The sequence below is a fragment of the Zonotrichia albicollis genome, chromosome 8, assembly GCF_047830755.1.
Source record: "Zonotrichia albicollis isolate bZonAlb1 chromosome 8, bZonAlb1.hap1, whole genome shotgun sequence".
Taxonomy (NCBI): Eukaryota; Metazoa; Chordata; class Aves; order Passeriformes; family Passerellidae; genus Zonotrichia; species Zonotrichia albicollis.
This window is the reverse complement of record NC_133826.1, coordinates 1,870,571-1,887,596: the sequence shown is the minus strand read 5'-3', so window position 1 is coordinate 1,887,596 and position 17,026 is coordinate 1,870,571. Positions and strand designations below refer to the sequence as shown.

The 17,026-nt window shown below is 45.2% G+C and overlaps 1 protein-coding gene across 2 annotated transcripts in view; it reads left to right on the top strand.

The window, feature by feature from the left end:
- The first annotated feature begins 537 nt into the window (after positions 1-537).
- The window catches only part of LEPR (leptin receptor), a 43,797-nt gene continuing 27,308 nt past the window's right edge, over positions 538-17,026 (top strand). Inside the window, exons 1-5 of one of the 2 annotated variants that reach the window (XM_074545613.1) lie at positions 538-797; positions 3,867-3,925; positions 6,799-7,092; positions 9,326-9,443; positions 14,130-14,335. In XM_074545613.1, the coding sequence (XP_074401714.1) occupies positions 3,886-3,925; positions 6,799-7,092; positions 9,326-9,443; positions 14,130-14,335 (658 nt within the window). In that variant the 5' untranslated portion in view covers positions 538-797; positions 3,867-3,885. The remainder of the gene's footprint in view (positions 798-3,866; positions 3,926-6,798; positions 7,093-9,325; positions 9,444-14,129; positions 14,336-17,026) is intronic. The other variant, XM_074545614.1, reaches the window with a different exon arrangement.

The following is a 17,026-nucleotide window of genomic DNA, read 5'->3' as shown; positions in this document are numbered from 1 at the left end:
AGGGATTCTGCAGCCCCTTCCAGCTCCTCAGGGATTCTGCAGCCCCTTCCAGCTCCTCAGGGATTCTGCAGCCCCTGCCCAGCTCCCTCAGGGATTCTGCAGCCCCTGCCCGGCTCCCTCAGGGATTCTGCAGCCCCTGCCCGGCTCCCTCAGGGATTCTGCAGCCCCTTCCAGCTCCTCAGGGATTCTGCAGCCCCTGCCCAGCTCCCTCAGGGAGCTCCCAGCTCCCTCAGCCTCTCCTGGGGCTCCAGACCCTTCCCTGCGCCCTCCCGGTTATCCCGTGTGAGGGTCCAGTGCTTCAAACCCTTCCTCGTTCCTTCCCGGCCGTCCCGCGTGAGGGTGCCGGTGCTCCAAACCCTTCCCCCGGTTATCCCGTGTGAGGGTCCTGGCACTCCAAACCCTTCCCTGCTCCTTCCTGGCTATCCTGTGTAAGAGTCCCGCGGCTCCAGCCCCTTCCCAGCTCCTTCCCGGCTATCCCGGGTGAGGGGCCGGGGCGGGCGGGGCGCTGGGCCGGGGCGGGGCGGCGGAAGGGTCGGGGTTGAGGGGAACCGGGAGAAGCTGAGGAGGACCGGGTTCGGAACAGAGGGATCGGGGCTGAAGGGAGCCGGGGGAGGCTGAGAAGCCGGGCTGAGGAGAGCCGGGCTGAGGAGAGCCGGGCTAAGGGGAGCCGGGCTAAGGGGCCGGAGCTGAGCGGAGCCGGGCTGAGAGGAGCGCCCGTCCCGGGCTCGCCGTCGGAGCAGCGCCGTGGCAGCGTCGCTTCAGCCGCCAGTCGGAGCCCCGAGAGCAAGGAGAAGCAGGTTGGTGAATTTACTTTTTATCCCTTTCTTTATCTCTAATTTCCTGAACCATCCCCCTGAACATAGCCGGCAGCCTGTTCCACACCCCGCTCGCAGATCCAAGGCGGTTTCAGCCCTTTCCCTCCTTTTATTCCCTGAGATTCAGTGTCAGAAACAAAACAAAAATAAATCTGGGTGAATGCGGGCTGTGAGTGCCCGATGCTGCGGGAGCTGGGATAGAAGAGAACTTCGGAAAGTTAATGAGTGGTACAGCATTTATAAATGTATTTTATAATGAATACACTGAGAGCCATTAACTTCCAAGGGTGCCTGTTAGGGGATATAACCTTTATGTGCCGAGGAATCCCAGGAGCTCTGCTCGTAAGGAAGGACAGATGCACAGCATGAATGAGGAGCGGTTTCACTACAAACAAGAGAAATTCCACGGTCTGGAGAAACTCTGAAGAGTTCGGGACGTTTTGCTGCTCTCCTCTTGGGGGAGAGGCTCCACCAGCAGGTTTAGAGTTGGATTTGTAGCTGTGCTTCTGCCCAGCCTGGGCTGCCTTTATTAAAGCTTTAATATTAGCAAAGTTATTCAGTGTGGGTCCTACTCATTTCTATTCTGTGTGCACCACTTTCTCAGAACTCTTTTTCAATAATGGTTTTTAGTGTACTCAATGGCAGATGGAATTCCATGCTCAGACCGCCAGGACTGGGAAAGCCCTTGGCACCTTAATGAACAGGGCAGAAGATGCTGTGCATAGACATCATTGCTAAAAACACATTTTTATGCTTTCTAGAGATTTTTAATATTTAAAACCAGCTGTTAGTGCAGTGCTTGCAAAAATCAGGGATGGTTTGTATGGATTTCCATGCCCAGTGCTGGTGTTGGTGGGTCCTGTTCATTTCAGGCTGAACCTGTTTCCCATGCTGATAAGCCAGGGAATTCTAGGACTTCTCACCTGTCCTGTGAATAAAAATGATCTTATTTCATTGCTCTCCTCCTTGCCTGTCCTATCTGTTGTGTTTTAGTTTTAATCCCAGCTCTTGGTGCTGAGCTGTTCTGTGGTTGATATGGAGAGGAATATAGTATTTACATAAGAAATCAGAAAATTTCTTGTACCCAACAGCATCAAAGTCAGTGGTTCCAGAATAATTTAAGATATATTTGTTCAAAAGGACCCAAATTCCTTCCCTTTGTATGGACACTTCCCCAGCCTCAAATGAACACAGCCAGGACAAATTGGTTTATGTATTCTCTCCAGGACAGAGCTTAAAAGTTGTAATAATTCTCTTTATTTAACTTCCTGTTCCCTGTAAATGTTCCTGTAGGTTGATGTGACAGGAGATCCCAGGCTGGCCTGAAAAGTGCCTTTGCCTTCTGCTCCAAGTATGAAATCAGTGCTGACATCAGAATAATTTTTAATCTCAGATTGCTCTGTCTGGCCATTTTTATGTCAGAATCCCAAAATCATTAAGGCTGGAAAATCCCTCCAAGACCATCAAGTCCAACCTTGTCCCCAGCCCTGATTCCTTGGACACCCCCAGGGATGGGGCCCCTTCCCATCCTGACCACCCTTTCCAGGGACAAATTATCCCTTCATTTTTTCCCCTTCCATCAGGAAATTAAAAAAAACCTTTATCTTCACTAAACTACATAGAAATCATGATTTCCCTTCTGCATGATGTTCTGGGGCTCTGTGTTTATTTTCTTCTCAGTGTAAATGGGTATTTCATGGGGAAAGCTCTTAAGATCCAGGGCCTATGGATAACTTTGTAAATTTTGTCTTGGAAGTGATTTTTGGCAGTTTCCTGCTGGGAAGTGCATGAAGGATGGACAGGGATTTTTGTTGCACATGCAAAAGAGGAAGATGGGCTGTTTCTCATTCATAGCGTGAATAATGTACATTTATATCAAATAAACTCTTTTAAAAGCTACTTTTTGCTTTTGAAATGATGGAAAATCTAACTAATTTCACTTATTTGGAAATGATTCCTATCTGTATCTTTGTGAAATGACCTGATAGCTCCATAATTCCCCTGGCCCTCATGGCTCTCCATAAATAAACTCTTTAGAAATAAACTAATGGAAAAGGAGCAGGTGAGATGGGCACCTACCAGCTGAGCTGAGAGCTAAATTGCCCCCCTGAAATTGGGAAAGTCTGAGATTCCCTCTTTAACAGCTGAAAATGGAGCTGCAAAAGCCCAGTGGGTGGGGATGGCTGATCCTGCAGAGCACAGTGCTGGGGAAATTCAGCTCCTCTGGGTTGGTGGGAGAGCAGGCAGGAGACAGGGCCTGGAATTGTGACACCCCTGTGCTGCAGGTAGATATGGAACACAGAAATAAATCTATTTTCCAGGACATGCAGCCCCAAAGTGCATTACAGAACCTTGGCACTGCCTCTCTTGGCTCCAGGGATGTTCTCAAGGAAGCTGTGCTCAGAAATATTCCAGGAATGGAAGATTTTGGAGGGATTCCCTAGCTGGAATTTCTCACCCTGGCATTTGCTGCCTGACTTGAGCTGTGGGTTTTACTCAGCACTCAGCTCCTGACTGCAAGAGCAGCCAAACTCTCCTCTGTGGAGCTTTAACTGTAAAAAACATATTTTGATTTTAGCAGAATTTATGTAACTATTGGATGAAAATTAGAAAAGGACAAAGTATCTGAAATGAAGGAGCAATAATGAAATTTGCTGTGAGGTTTAGTGAAGTCTGCACTGTTGGAATGGGTGAGCTCTTCTGTGTCTGCTGCACTTGGAAAATTCTGATTTTTTCTCCCTTTCTGGCCTGTTCTTCCTTTCCTGGTGTAGAGAGGAGTGTCTCTCCCCATCCCACAGTGTTGGAATTAGATGGTTTTAAAATTACTTTTCAAACCATTGTGGTTTTCCATGATTCTGCTTGCAAAGGAGTGAGCACCAAATGAACTGAAATACACCAAAATCAAATTATAGACAATTATAGATATATAATTGTCTATAATTTGATTTTGGTGTATTTCAGTTATCTAACTTATATAGATAATTATATTTCAGTTATATAACTTATATAGATAATTATAAATCCTTCATTAATTTTCTGTGTGTTTTTCAGGTCAGCTCTACAAAACAAGATGTGTTGGCAAATCATCCCAACCGTGTTGGTGCTGATGGGTAAGCCACTAAAAAATATCCCAAACTCCAGACTGGGATGACTTTTCAGATCAGGAAAAATTGTAAAAAAATATATGTGGAGTCAGGACACATCCAAATAAATGCCCTGGACAGATTTGATGAGATCAGAGGTTGTGAGGGGTTTGTTTTGTTGCCCTGAAGTGCAAGGAGAGCTCCTCTGCTGCCATCCCTGCCCCCTTGGTTTCCACAGGGCTGCCAGAGGGAGCTCAGCTCGCTCCAAATGCTGCATTCATCAACTGGGAAATGCCTCTGACAATATTGGCATCTGCTCTGCAAGGACAGCTGGTATTTGCCTTCCTTTTTAGGTTTTTTTTAAATTAAAATAAGGACTATTTAAAGGGTTTTGGTGGTGGTGCATAGGGAGAAAGCAGACCCTGTAATCCAGTGGAGTTATTTGGAAAATTTGTGTGATCTTTACAAAATATGAATCAAAAAGATGAATAAATCATTAGATTTAGGTACCTTTTATATACATAAACACCTTTTCATCTTGCTTTCTATACTTTTGTCCACTCAGTATCAAATACTGCATTGCTGAAATTCTTTTAAGAACCTTTTGTGATGTGAACATATTGAACAGCTTTAACTGGAAAACCTGGATGCTCCAGGGAGATTTCCTGGCATTTCAGGGCAGTTTGTTGTGGGATCTCAGCACCTCAGCACTGAGGTGTCACCGAGAGCACCCTTGGGGGGCCCGGGAGTCCTGGAATGTTCCAGAAGTGTCTGGTGGCTGGACTTTGATCCTACACAGGAGACGACACCTGTATGAGGACAGGAGGGTTTCACCGGGGTGAATGGTGAAGGGATTGGTTAATTAGAGAGTGAAACACAGGGTTTAGGATTTCTGTACAGGGGGGTTTAGAGGAGTAAGATGGAGGAATTGGGGCGTGTCCTGTCCTTCTTCTTCTTCTTCTTCTCCTCCATCTTCTGTGGTGATGGTGGCACTTTGGGATTGGTCATTACTAAAAGTGCACTGGTCAATAAGGGTGAAAGGTATTGGGGAAAAATGATAAATATTGTACACGTAACCATGGGTATAAAGATAGGTGACTGTCCGGAGGGCAGCACAGTGTGCTCATGGCTGGCTGCTGAGCAGAGCTCTGTCGGGCTGAGAGAAAATCTTTTAGATAAACAATTAATAAACACCGAACTGAAGCCTCTTCTGTTCCTTTGATACGTGGGCTGCCCCAAGGCCACCCCGGGCCTTTCCAGGCCATCCAAACAGCCGAAAACCGGACAATTTGGAAAATTTGTGTGATCTTTACAAAATATGAATCAAAAAGATGAATCAATCATTAGATTTAGGTACCTTTTATATACATAAACACCTTTTCATCTTGCTTTCTATACTTTTGTCCACTCAGTATCAAGTACTGCATTGCTGAAATTGTTTTAAGAACCTTTTGTGATGTGAACATATTGAACAGCTTTAACTGGAAAACCTGGATGCTCCAGGGAGGTTTCCTGGCATTTCAGGGCAGTTTGTCACCATCTGATGGCCCTGGGGACAGAACTGCAGGCCAGGCCTTCCTCTGGGTCATTTTAACCTCATTCTTTCTGTTTCTGGAGAAAGGGGCTGAGCACATTTGTGACTATAAAATTTAATTTATCCCTTGAGATGATCTGTGACACATGAGGGGGACGTTCCTTGGAAAAGGAGATGAGCTGGGGACAGTGCTGCTGCTCTGTCCTGCTCTGTGTCCCTTTTTGGTCCTTTTGTAATCACGGATTATGGCCTGAGAGTTTGTTTGCTGCACTCCTCCTGCTGGAGGCTAATGAAGCTGGGATTTCCAGAGGCACAAACTCTGGCTGGTGGGAGCAGCAGAGCCCTGCAGGAGCCTGGCAGCACAAAATCTGTGTGGAGGGAGAAGCAAAACCCTCTGCAGAATAAAACTCTGCATCTCCTGGCTTTAACAGCATTTTTTTGGAGCTCTCGTTTAATATTTTAGTATTATTTAACTCGTGCTCTGTGCTGGAGAATTCTGAATTTCTATTCATCAAACAGTGCCAGAGATATCCTGGTATTTCTTATTTTGGCTGTGGCAAGGCATAGAGCATCAATTCATTTCTATTTCATGAACTGCTTCAAATTTCTGCCCTTCCTGAGCAGAGCACAAAGTGCACCCCTGCCCCTGTTCCTTGCTGTAAGCAGAGCTTTAATCTTTAAATTCAGAGTGTTTTACAGAGTTTTCCCTGCTCATCCCTCTCTCAGCCATTGTGAGCACAATTCAAGCTATGACATCCACAAATGTGCTCAGAGTGGTTTCATTTTAAGTCTTATGGGAAAAAAAAAATTATCATTTTCCAGCCTCTCACTTGCCAGATAATGCCCTGGGGTTGTGCAGTTGCACCCACAGTAATGTTGTCCTTTTTTATTTCACAGCTACAGTGGGGCTGTGTTTCATATTTACAACACGATTATATTGGTATTGAAATGGAGCTGCTGTAAAAGAGCTGGAGGGGATCTGTTCCAGCACTGCAGGGGGAGATGAGACTCACACCCAGCTCAGGATTCACTGCAGTTGTGGTTGATAAAATCCAATTTATCCCCAAAGAGATGCTTCACCTGCAATCTTGGCCTTGCCTTTTTCAAGAGATTGAGAAAACAGAAGTTTAGGTGAGGGTGGGGTAAAATCTGGACTCTGTGACACCATTCAGAGAGGATGTTTTTAGTGATTTTGTCTTTACCTAGAAGGGATATTTTTATTAATTTTGTCTTTACCTCAGGGAACAACCCCCAGAAACAACCTGATTTTTACCTATTTCTGTTTCACATCAACCACTCCCTTTTCCTTGTTCAAAAAGATGAACTTTTCCTTTCATTTCCAATCCTTTCCCCTTTATATCTGCAGGCTTCCTTCAGATGGCAGCTGCCCATTGCATGGTCCACCCAGTTCCTGCCAGGAATTTCACACTGCCCTGTGTGCTGCTGAATGAGACCTTTTTGAGCCCTTTCTCAGCTGGGAGCTGGTCTGGTTTGGGGAGAGAACTTGGAGCACCCAAAATCAAGCATTTCATGAACGAAGAAAATTTTCTGTGTTGCCTTTGGAGTGCCAGCAACTTTGATTGTTCGTTGTACAGAGCAAGCATGCAGGCAAGGAAGTTTATTCCTTCAGAAATAAATCTCTCTGCTCCTCAGAAAATAGGTGGGTTTAGCACTCAAGGGCATGAGGAGTTAATTATTGCAAAAATATTTTGAGTTTTTTGTTGTTTGGGAGGAGAGGGTGGGTTGGATTAATTAATGGGGATTCACTTTTATCCTGGGCAGTCAACACTGTGGTAAAATCCTTACTCAGGGTGGTAAAATCCTTCCTCAGGGTGGCAAAATCCTTGCTCAGGGTGGTAAAATCCTTCCTCAGGGTGGCAAAATCCTTCTCAGTGTGATAAAATCCTTCCTCAGGGTGATAAAATCCTTTCTCAGGTTGGTAAAATCCTTTCTCAGGGTGGTAAAATCCTTCCTCAGGGTGGTAAAATCCTTTCTCAGGGTGGTAAAATCCTTCCTCAGGGTGGTAAAATCCTTTCTCAGGGTGGTACAATCCTTACTCAGTGTAGCAAAATCATTTCTCAGGGTGGCAAAATCCTTTCTCAGGGTGGTAAAATCCTTACTCAGTTTGGAAAAATCCTTACTCAGGGTAGCAAAATCCTTACTCAGTGTGGCAAAATCCTTACTCAGGGTGGTAAAATCCTTACTCAGTGTGGTAAAATCCTTACTCAGTGTGGTAAAATCCTTTCTGAGTGTGGCAAAATCCTTACTCAGTATGGTAAAATCCTTGCTCAGTGTGGCAAAATCCTTGCTCAGGGTGGCAAAATCCTTACTCAGGGTGGTAAAATCCTTTCTCAGGGTGGTAAAATCCTTCCTCAGTGTGGCAAAATCCTTTTCTCACTGTGGTAAAACCCTTCCTCAGGATGGTAAAATCCTTCCTTAGAGAAGCAAAATCCTTCTCAGTGTGGTAAATTCCTTTCTCAGTGTGGTAAAATCCTTGCTCAGGGTGGTAAAATCCTTGCTCAGGGTGGCAAAATCCTTTCTCAGTGTGGTAAAATCCTGCTCAGTGTGGTAAAATCCTTTCTCAGTGTGGAAAAATCCTTACTCAGGGTGGCAAAATCCTTTCTCAGTGTGGCTCCTTACTCAGTGTGGTAAAATCCTTACTCAGTGTGACAAAATCCTTACTCAGTGTGGCAAAATCCTTACTCAGGGTGGCAAAATCCTTTCTCAGTGTGGTAAAATCCTTGCTCAGTGTGGCAAAATCCTTGCTCAGTGTGGTAAAATCCTTACTCAGGGTGGTAAAATCCTTTCTCAGTTTGGAAAAATCCTTACTCAGGATGGTAAAATCCTTACTCAGTGTGGAAAAAACCTTTCTCAGGGTGGTAAAATCCTTCCTCAGGGTGGTAAAATCCTTCCTCAGGGTGGTAAAATCCTTACTCAGGGTGGTAGAATCCTTACTCAGGGTGGTAAAATCCTTACTCAGTGTGGTAAAATCCTTTCTCAGGGTGGTAAAATCCTTCCTCAGGATGGTAAAATCCTTCCTTAGAGAAGCAAAATCCTTCTCAGTGTGGTGAAATCCTTACTCAGGATGGTAAAATCCTTCCTTACAGAAGCAAAATCTTTCCTCAGAGAGGTAAAATCCTTCCTCAGAGAGGTAAAATTCTACCTCAGACAGGTAAAATCCTTCCTCAGAATGTAGTGGAAAATGGAGGAATTGTACAGCACAGTTTCAAAAGGGAAAAAAAAAAAGTTGGCTTTCTTTCCAGGGGAATTGTGAATAAAATATGGAGCCCTGCATAAGAGGACATAAACCCAGATCTTCAAAGGAGTTTAGACACTGTGAGGAATATTTTAAATATTTTTGGTGGATGTGGGCTTTAAACTCCATCAGCAGGCAGGGGAGATGGAGAGCAAATGGCATCGTTTCTACATGAATTATGAGGCTTTCAATAATAAATGTGCAGTAAATGCCTGTACATGGATTAGGATTTTTTTCCCAAGGATTTTTTCCTGCTCCTATCTCTGAGGAACACGGAGCTGGCATCCTGCTGCCAGGAATCTCCTTGACCTCAGTGGGTAGAATTTCATTCCACAAATCCCCAGGACACAGCAACCACCATCAGCTGCATTTTTCTTCACCCTGCAGCCTGGTCCCTAAATCCAGGTAAAAAATATTCCTTCTTTAATCATGACAGGGCAGAACCACGTGGATTGTGAGCCTTGGAAGCGTTTAAGGTGCCCAAATCAAATTATTCATAAATATTTTCCCATCTGTGGTGCAGCCTCACTTTCAGGAATATCTGTTCCTTGTCCTCTCTTTGTGAGTGACTTCCATCCAGGTATTTTATTTTGTTTTAGTGCAGCTCAGAAATGTGTGATCCCTTTCTTTTGTCCAGACTGGAGCTGGAACATGGAGTGTTGGATTAGGGGCAGGCTGGACCTGTTGGTTTGTAACCTGCAGCTTTTGAAGCTGGACCTGAGGGATGACCTGAAGGTGAATCTTTTATACTCTGGGTAAGTACAGGATTTACTGTTAAACCCCTCTGGAAAACTGAAAGCATTTCCTAAAACATCAACATTCCAGCTGCCAGCATGGTGGGAGCTTTAGCTCTGCAGGTTTTACCTTGTCCTGTCTAAAAGTAATCCTGGGTAAGATGGAAAGTTTGTGGTTATTTGAATGAAAAATGGTTGGAATGGAGAGTCCCCCTTCTCTGTCCTTCCCATGTTTCTTAAAATCTTAATGAAATCAGCATTGACTTCTTAAGGTATCTTTGTTGTTAGAATTTCTTAATTTTAAAGTTTTGGTTCTGCTTTTAATTTTATTTTACCATAATATTGTCTCTCTGGAAGTAACTGTGGTACTTTCCATGTGATCCAGTGGCAGATGCTGCTCTGATCTCACTGGCACTGTGGTGAATATTCCCTGGAATGCTGAGAGCTGGAATCCTCCTGCCTGTGGGATGGGCAGCTCTGGTGCACATTGGTTGCAAAAAGATCTGTTTGATACCATGAAACCACCCTGGTGTTTCTGGGTTGTTGATAAATTTGAAGAGGCACACAGAGACTTCATTTCCTGATGAAACAGGATCAACTGAAGTAGCTGAATTTATGGAGGACATCCTGAACAGCCAGATCTCATTTGGCACAAACCACCCCTGTAGTCAGAGCAGAACCCAGATGTGTTATTTAGGAATAGATATGGTTGTTGAGCTGACACAACATTAAATCCCATTTTGGTGAGGAGGGTTCCCATTTCCAGTGTGACTCCTGCAATACCATTCCGTGGGTGTTGGTGGGGAAGCAGCTCTGCCTTTGCTCTGCTCCATCCAGGCCCAGCTGCACAGGAGAAGCTTTGCCAGTGATCCCAGAGCAGAAATCTCTGTACTGAATTGTTTTGGGATGCCAGCAGCCCCAGCTGGGCTGAGGAGGCTCCTTGTGGCAGGAAGGGAATTCAGTGAGCTCCCTGCAGTTTAGCAGAGCAGGCCCTGAGGGCTCAGCAGGGTCTCTGTTTGATTCCTGTTTGCTGCTCTGCCTTTGCTCTGCTCCATCCAGGCCCAGCTGCACAGGAGAAGCTTTGCCAGTGATCCCAGAGCAGAAATCTCTGTACTGAATTGTTTTGGGATGCCAGCAGCCCCAGCTGGGCTGAGGAGGCTCCTTGTGGCAGGAAGGGAATTCAGTGAGCTCCATGCAGTTTAGCAGAGCAGGCCCTGAGGGCTCAGCAGGGTCTCTGTTTGATTCCTGTTTGCTGCTCTGCCTTTGCTCTGCTCCATCCAGGCCCAGCTGCACAGGAGAAGCTTTGCCAGTGATCCCAGAGCAGAAATCTCTGGATTGAATCGTTTTGGGATGCCAGCAGCTGGGCTGAGGAGGCTCCTTGTGGCAGGAAGGGAATTCAGTGAGCTCCATGCAGTTTGGGAGAGCAGGCCCTGTGGGCTCAGCAGGGTCTCTGTTTGATTCCTGTTTGCTGCAAAGATGGGAAGCAAAGAAAAACCTTGGAGAACTCACTTCCCTCCCCACATTCCATATTAATATTTTCCTTTTAGGGTCCCTGTGTTCTGGGGAGCAGCAAGCACAAGCATTTCAGCCTTTGGGACGGTGACAGCTTTCCCTGCTGGCTCTCTGATACCTTAGCATTTTATTCCTGAGCCAGAATACCTTGAAAACATTCCCAGTTTTAAAAATATGCATTGCTGGCATGTGTTTCTCCCTGGGAGTCTGGAGATCCAGCCAGGATTCTCACATGCAGGGCACTGCACAAAAATAATGATACAGGAGAATGTACAACAGGAAAGCTTGGGTCTCTCACAGCTTTTCCTTTTTTTTTTTTTTTTTTCTTTTTTTTTCCCAGCATTAGAGAAGTCTCCTCTTATTTACCACATCCACAGTTTTCCTGCTTGGAAATAGCAGGAATGGGAATGTCCTGTTCTGCCCATGGCAGTGCCCTGTGAGAGGCTCAAGTGAGGGAGAGGATGGGGCTTTGAAAAGGTCGTTTCAAAAGAACAGAAAAGAAAAGGTTATTCCAAAGCTTCGTTAGACTGATGGGTTAATTGTCTACCAAACATCTTTCCAGCTGTCTGATGCCAGGAATGCTGCAAAGGCCAGGGTTCATTCCATGAGCTGGAATCTTTAGCCTCAGGGACCCCCTTGGTTTCATTTTGAGCACTGATTATCATTGCCCTTTGAGCTCATGAGGCTGCATTCATATTTGGACTTATTTGAAGAACCTGGGGGGCTCTCCTCCAGCTCTGGGCCCAAATTCCCATGTTTTTTAAGGATAAATCATTCAATCAGTTGTGCATTGAGCCTCTCCAGCCAGAGAAAACCAACCTCTCATTAGAGATTGATGAGCTCAGCAGCCCTCAGATCTGCTGCAGTTTCATGGGGCAGCTTCCTCAAATAAGGATTTTTCTAGAGCTACCATTGATCAAAACCAGTGGGAAATATTTGTGGAGAAAATCCTGGAAGCCCCAGAGAGCTTTGCTCCATCCTTTCCCAGTCAAGGCAGTGCTTGGGAAGGATATGGGAACAGTGTGACAGCAGAGTTACAATGGTGACCCTATTTCACAGCCACCTGCTTGGGATGGAGCTTTCCTGAAAATTCAGGTGATTTGCCCTGAAAGGAGTTTTACTTTTTCTTCTCAATTGCAAGAACAGGATTGAAATTCAGCCAGGACATTTTGCAGCATCTCATTGAAAGTCTCCAAGCTCCCCACGGGGCCACACAGGAGAAGCATCACCTTCTGAAAGGGGTTGAATATAAATATAAAACATTTAGGATTTCCTGCATGTTTCTTTTCCAAGGTGTTGGCTAAAAGAACTCTCTGTGACAGGATTTGGGTGGAGGAGCTGACCTCTCCTCAGCTTGTGAGGGTTAATAAGTCAGGAGAGGAGGTTTTAGCATTTTTCTCCCTTTACACTGCTTTTTTTTTGGTGCAAACAAGTCCATTTAATGGTTAAAATTTGAAATAATTATTAGGAATGATGAAGGGCTGGTGTGGTGGTAACCACTTTCCAGATAGATCAGATCAAAGACATGGTTTGAAGAAAGAAATATGTTTTCTTCAATATGGATTGGTTGTGGCTTTTGGAGAGCAATAAAATCTGAGAGCAACAGGAGAAGGCAGAGAAGCTTCAAAGCAAATTCTGCAAAGTTTTTGAAAGGAAATTCAGGAGAAAACAGCGGAGCCACATCTAGAAAAACCAAATTATTCCAAGTCATTTCAGAGCTCCGTGTCTGCCAGACACCATCAGCATAATTCCTGGTGAGAATTATTGCAGGAATGTCAGGATGGGCTGTCTGGAGCATTAATAAATGTAAAGCATACCTTGACATGGCCCTGCCTGGGGCTGCTCCTGCAGAGCAGCTGGGAGGGCAGGGCTGCCCAATTTCCATGGTTTTCCAGCCTCAGAGGATCCCAAAATGCAGAAGGATCAGTGAGGGATGAGGGGAGTGGGGCTGGGATGGTCCCAGCCTGAGCTCTTCCCATCCTCCATAATCCCCCTCAGTTTTTGGATCTTTTCCCCTCTAAGCAGGGCAGGATATGGAGATGGAATTGGTGAATCATGGCCAGTTCCCTGTGCTCTGCTCTCAGATAAATGGAGCAGATAACAAATGGACTAAACCCAAAAAATAAAGCAGCAGAACTTGTCCTTTCCTCTCCTCCAATGCAGAGATCTCTGCCCTGCCTGAATCCAAGTGTTCCAGTGACTCATGCCAGCTATAAAGCCATTGGAAAAATGTACTGAAAGGCTCCTATTCCATGAATTTCCATTTCTTTCTCTGAATTAGTAAAACAAAACCCTTACTGGACAGAAATAATTCCAAAATCACTTCAGAACAATTCCAAACAGGAGCTTTTTATTTTTTTTTTTTTTTTTGTTGGGTAAGGATGAAACGTGAAAAGCAGGAAAGAATCCGAGGTGATTGAGCTGTCAGGGTTTGTCTTGGCTTTGCTGCTGGGAGAAATTTGGCCTCAAATTATTTGCACGATTAAATTCCCAACCTTGGGGAGGCTTTAGTCACTGGATGCCTGCAGAATTCCATAAATGTGGGGTTCTGGAAGAGCCTGAAGAGCAAAGATGAGAATGAGGAATGCTTTGGGAACTGCTGGTTCTGAAGATTCAGATGGGATATTGGGAAGGAATATTGGGATATTGGGAATCAGGAATTGTTCCCTGGGAGCGGGGGGAGGCCCTGGGATGGATTTCTCAGAGAAGCTGTGGCTGCCCTGGATCCCTGGAAGTGCCCAAGGATGGGTTTGGAGCAGCCTGGGACAGTGGAAAAGGTTCCTGTCCATGGCAGGGGCTGGGATTTAAGGTCCCTCCAAATCCAAACCATTCCATGATTATAATATTCCCTATAATGCTCAATTGTAGCAGGAGATAGAAGGAGCATTAACTTGTTTTGGTGTTATTTCAGTGCCCCATGAATGGGAATTAAGAATTCATCTCTTTTGGGATGGCAGGGAGCTGCCATGGGAAGGTAAAACAGCCCTGTGTGCCTAAAGAAAATCTAGGAATTCTGTAGTGGAATTGTGTTCATTACTTGAAAGCCATTTAAAAAGGGAGAAGCAGCAAAGTTTGGTGGTTTTTTTTTTTCATTAATTATTTTAATTCTTTGATCAATAAACCATACCCAGATGGCCACGCCTATTGAGATACACAAAATAATTTTGTTTCCTGTTTTGTTTTTCCCCCCTGCAGGTCGGAGCTGTCCCTGGGGGCTGCATCCACGAGCTCCCTGCAGGGCACAGTGAGGGTGGCTCCGTGTGACTGCAGGGACCGGGCCAGCTGCCAGTGCCTGCTGGGCACCCCGAGCCTCGGGCACACCTACCTGCTGTGGCTGCAGGTGGTGGCAGGGGACACAGCCCTGGGGTCACCCCTGCTGGCCCTGCAGCCCTGGGACATCGGTGAGCACGGCTGGACCCCCGGCCATGGAGCTCTGAGCCAGGGGCTGAGCTGGGAGCGCAGCTGAGAGAGGGAAAATGATGGGTTTTCATTGAGAGCTTCAGTGGATCAGGGGTTGGGTTAGAAGTGTAGTTAGCAAGGTCATACACTGGGATTGGGTTGGGTTAGAAGTGTCATTAGCAAAGCTCATACATTGGGATTGGGTTGGGTTACAAGTGTAGTTAGCCAAGTCATACATTGGCATTGGGTTGGGCTAGAAGTGTAGTTAGCAAGGGTCATACATTGGGATTGAGTTGGGTTACAAGTGTAGTTAGCAAGGGTCTTACATTGGGATTGGGTTGGGTTAGAAGTGTCATTAGCAAAGTCATGCACTGGGATTGGGTTGGGTTACAGGTGTAGTTAGCAAGGGTCTTACATTGGGATTGGATTGGGTTAGAAGTGTAGTTAGCAAAGGTCATACACTGGGATTGGGTTGGGTTACAAGTGTAGTTAGCAAGGGTCTTACATTGGGATTGGGTTGGGTTACAAGTGTAGTTAGCAAGGGTCTTACATTGGGATTGGGTTGGGTTAGAAGTGTCATTAGCAAAGCTCATACACTGGGATTGGTTTGGGTTACAAGTGTAGTTAGCAAAGTCATACACTGGGATTGGATTGGGTTACAAGTGTAGTTAGCAAAGTCATACATTGGGATTGGGTTGGGTTAGAAGTGTCATTAGCAAAGCTCATACACTGGGATTGGTTTGGGTTACAAGTGTAGTTAGCAAAGTCATACACTGGGATTGGGTTGGGTTAGAAGTGTAGTTAGCAAAGTCATACATTGGGATTGGGTTGGTTTAGAAGTGTACTTAGTAAGGGTCATACACTGGGATTGGGTTGGGTTAGAAGTGTAGTTAGCAAAGCCATACACTGGGATTGAGTTGGGTTACAAGTGTAGTTAGCAAAGGTCATACATTGGGATTGGGTTGGGTTACAAGTGTAGTTAGCCAAGTCATACACTGGGATTGGGTTGGGTTAGAGGTGTCGTTAGCAAAGGTCATACATTGGGATAGGGTTGGGTTAGAAGTGTACTTAGCAAAGTCATACATTGGGATTGGATTAGAAGTGTCATTAGCAAGGGTCTTACATTGGGATTGGGTTGGGTTAGAAGTGTAGTTAGCCAAGTCATACATTGGGATTGGGTTGGGTTACAAGTGTAGTTAGCAAGGGTCTTACATTGGGATTGGGTTGGGTTACAAGTGTTGTTAGCAAGGGTCTTACATTGGGATTGGGTTGGGTTAGAAGTGTAGTTAGCAAAGTCATACTTTGGGATTGGGTTGGGTTAGAAGTGTAGTTAGCAAAGCTCATACTTTGGGATTGGGTTGGGTTACAAGTGTCATTAGCAAAGGTTATACTTTGGGATTGGGTTGGGTTACAAGTGTAGTTAGCAAAGTCATACACTGGGATAGGGTTGGGTTACAAGTGTAGTTACCAAAGTCATACATTGGGATTGGGTTGGGTTACAAGTGTAGTTAGCAAGGGTCTTACATTGGGATTGGGTTGAGTTATAAGTGTTGTTAGCAAAGTCATACATTGGGATTGGGTTGGGTTAGAAGTGTAGTTAGCAAAGCTCATACTTTGGGATTGGGTTGGGTTACAAGTGTAGTTAGCAAAGTCATACATTGGGATTGGGTTGGGTTAGAAGTGTCATTAGCAAGGGTCTTACACTGGGATTGGGTTGGGTTACAAGTGTAGTTAGCAAGGGTCATACACTGGGATTGGGTTGGGTTACAAGTGTAGTTAGCAAGGGTCTTGCTCATACTTTGGGATTGGGTTGGTTTAGAAGTGTAGTTAGCAAAGTCATTCATTGGGATTGGGTTGGGTTACAAGTGTAGTTAGCAAGGGTCATACACTGGGATTGGGTTGGGTTACAAGTGTAGTTAGCAAGTCATACATTGGGATTGGGTTGGGTTACAAGTGTAGTTAGCAAAGTCATACATTGGGATTGGGTTGGGTTACAAGTGTAGTTAGCAAGGGTCTTACATTGGGATTGGGTTGGGTTAGAAATGTAGTTAGCAAAGCTCATACTTTGGGATTGGGTTGGGTTACAAGTGTTGTTAGCAAAGTCATACACTGGGATTGGAGCTTAACAAGGAAATGAATTGATACCAGGTGGGATAACTGGAACAAGGTTGGGAATGACAGGTGAGGAACAAAGTACTGAAACAGTGCAGGAGCCATAAATACAACTGAATTCTAAGAATGAGGGGAGGTTTGGACTGGGACCAGCAGGCCAAGGAGCCCTGCAGCTTGACAAGGGTGGAGAGTTCACCATGAGGAAGAGGTTTTACTTCCTCTTCAAAGGAAGAGTCAGAACTTACTGTTCTGAAATGGGTCAGAACCCATTGCTTTGGGTCAGAACCCATTTCTTTGTGTTCTGACCCATCTCAGAGCCCACCAAACCAATCAAGGAGAACAATTGCACAGCCCTAATGGACATCCAGCTAATTAAAATGCAAAGTGAGAGAGTTAATGATTATGTAATTGGCATCCTGGAAACCATCTGAATAAGGAAAACCCTTTTGGATAAATAGAGAGTAGGAGTTGGTGACTTGTCTTTGGGAGGTTACTCCCCAGCTGAGCAGTGCTGTAATAAATACACCCTCTTTTCAGCACTGTAATAAATACACCCTTTTTTCAGCATAAATGTACCCTCT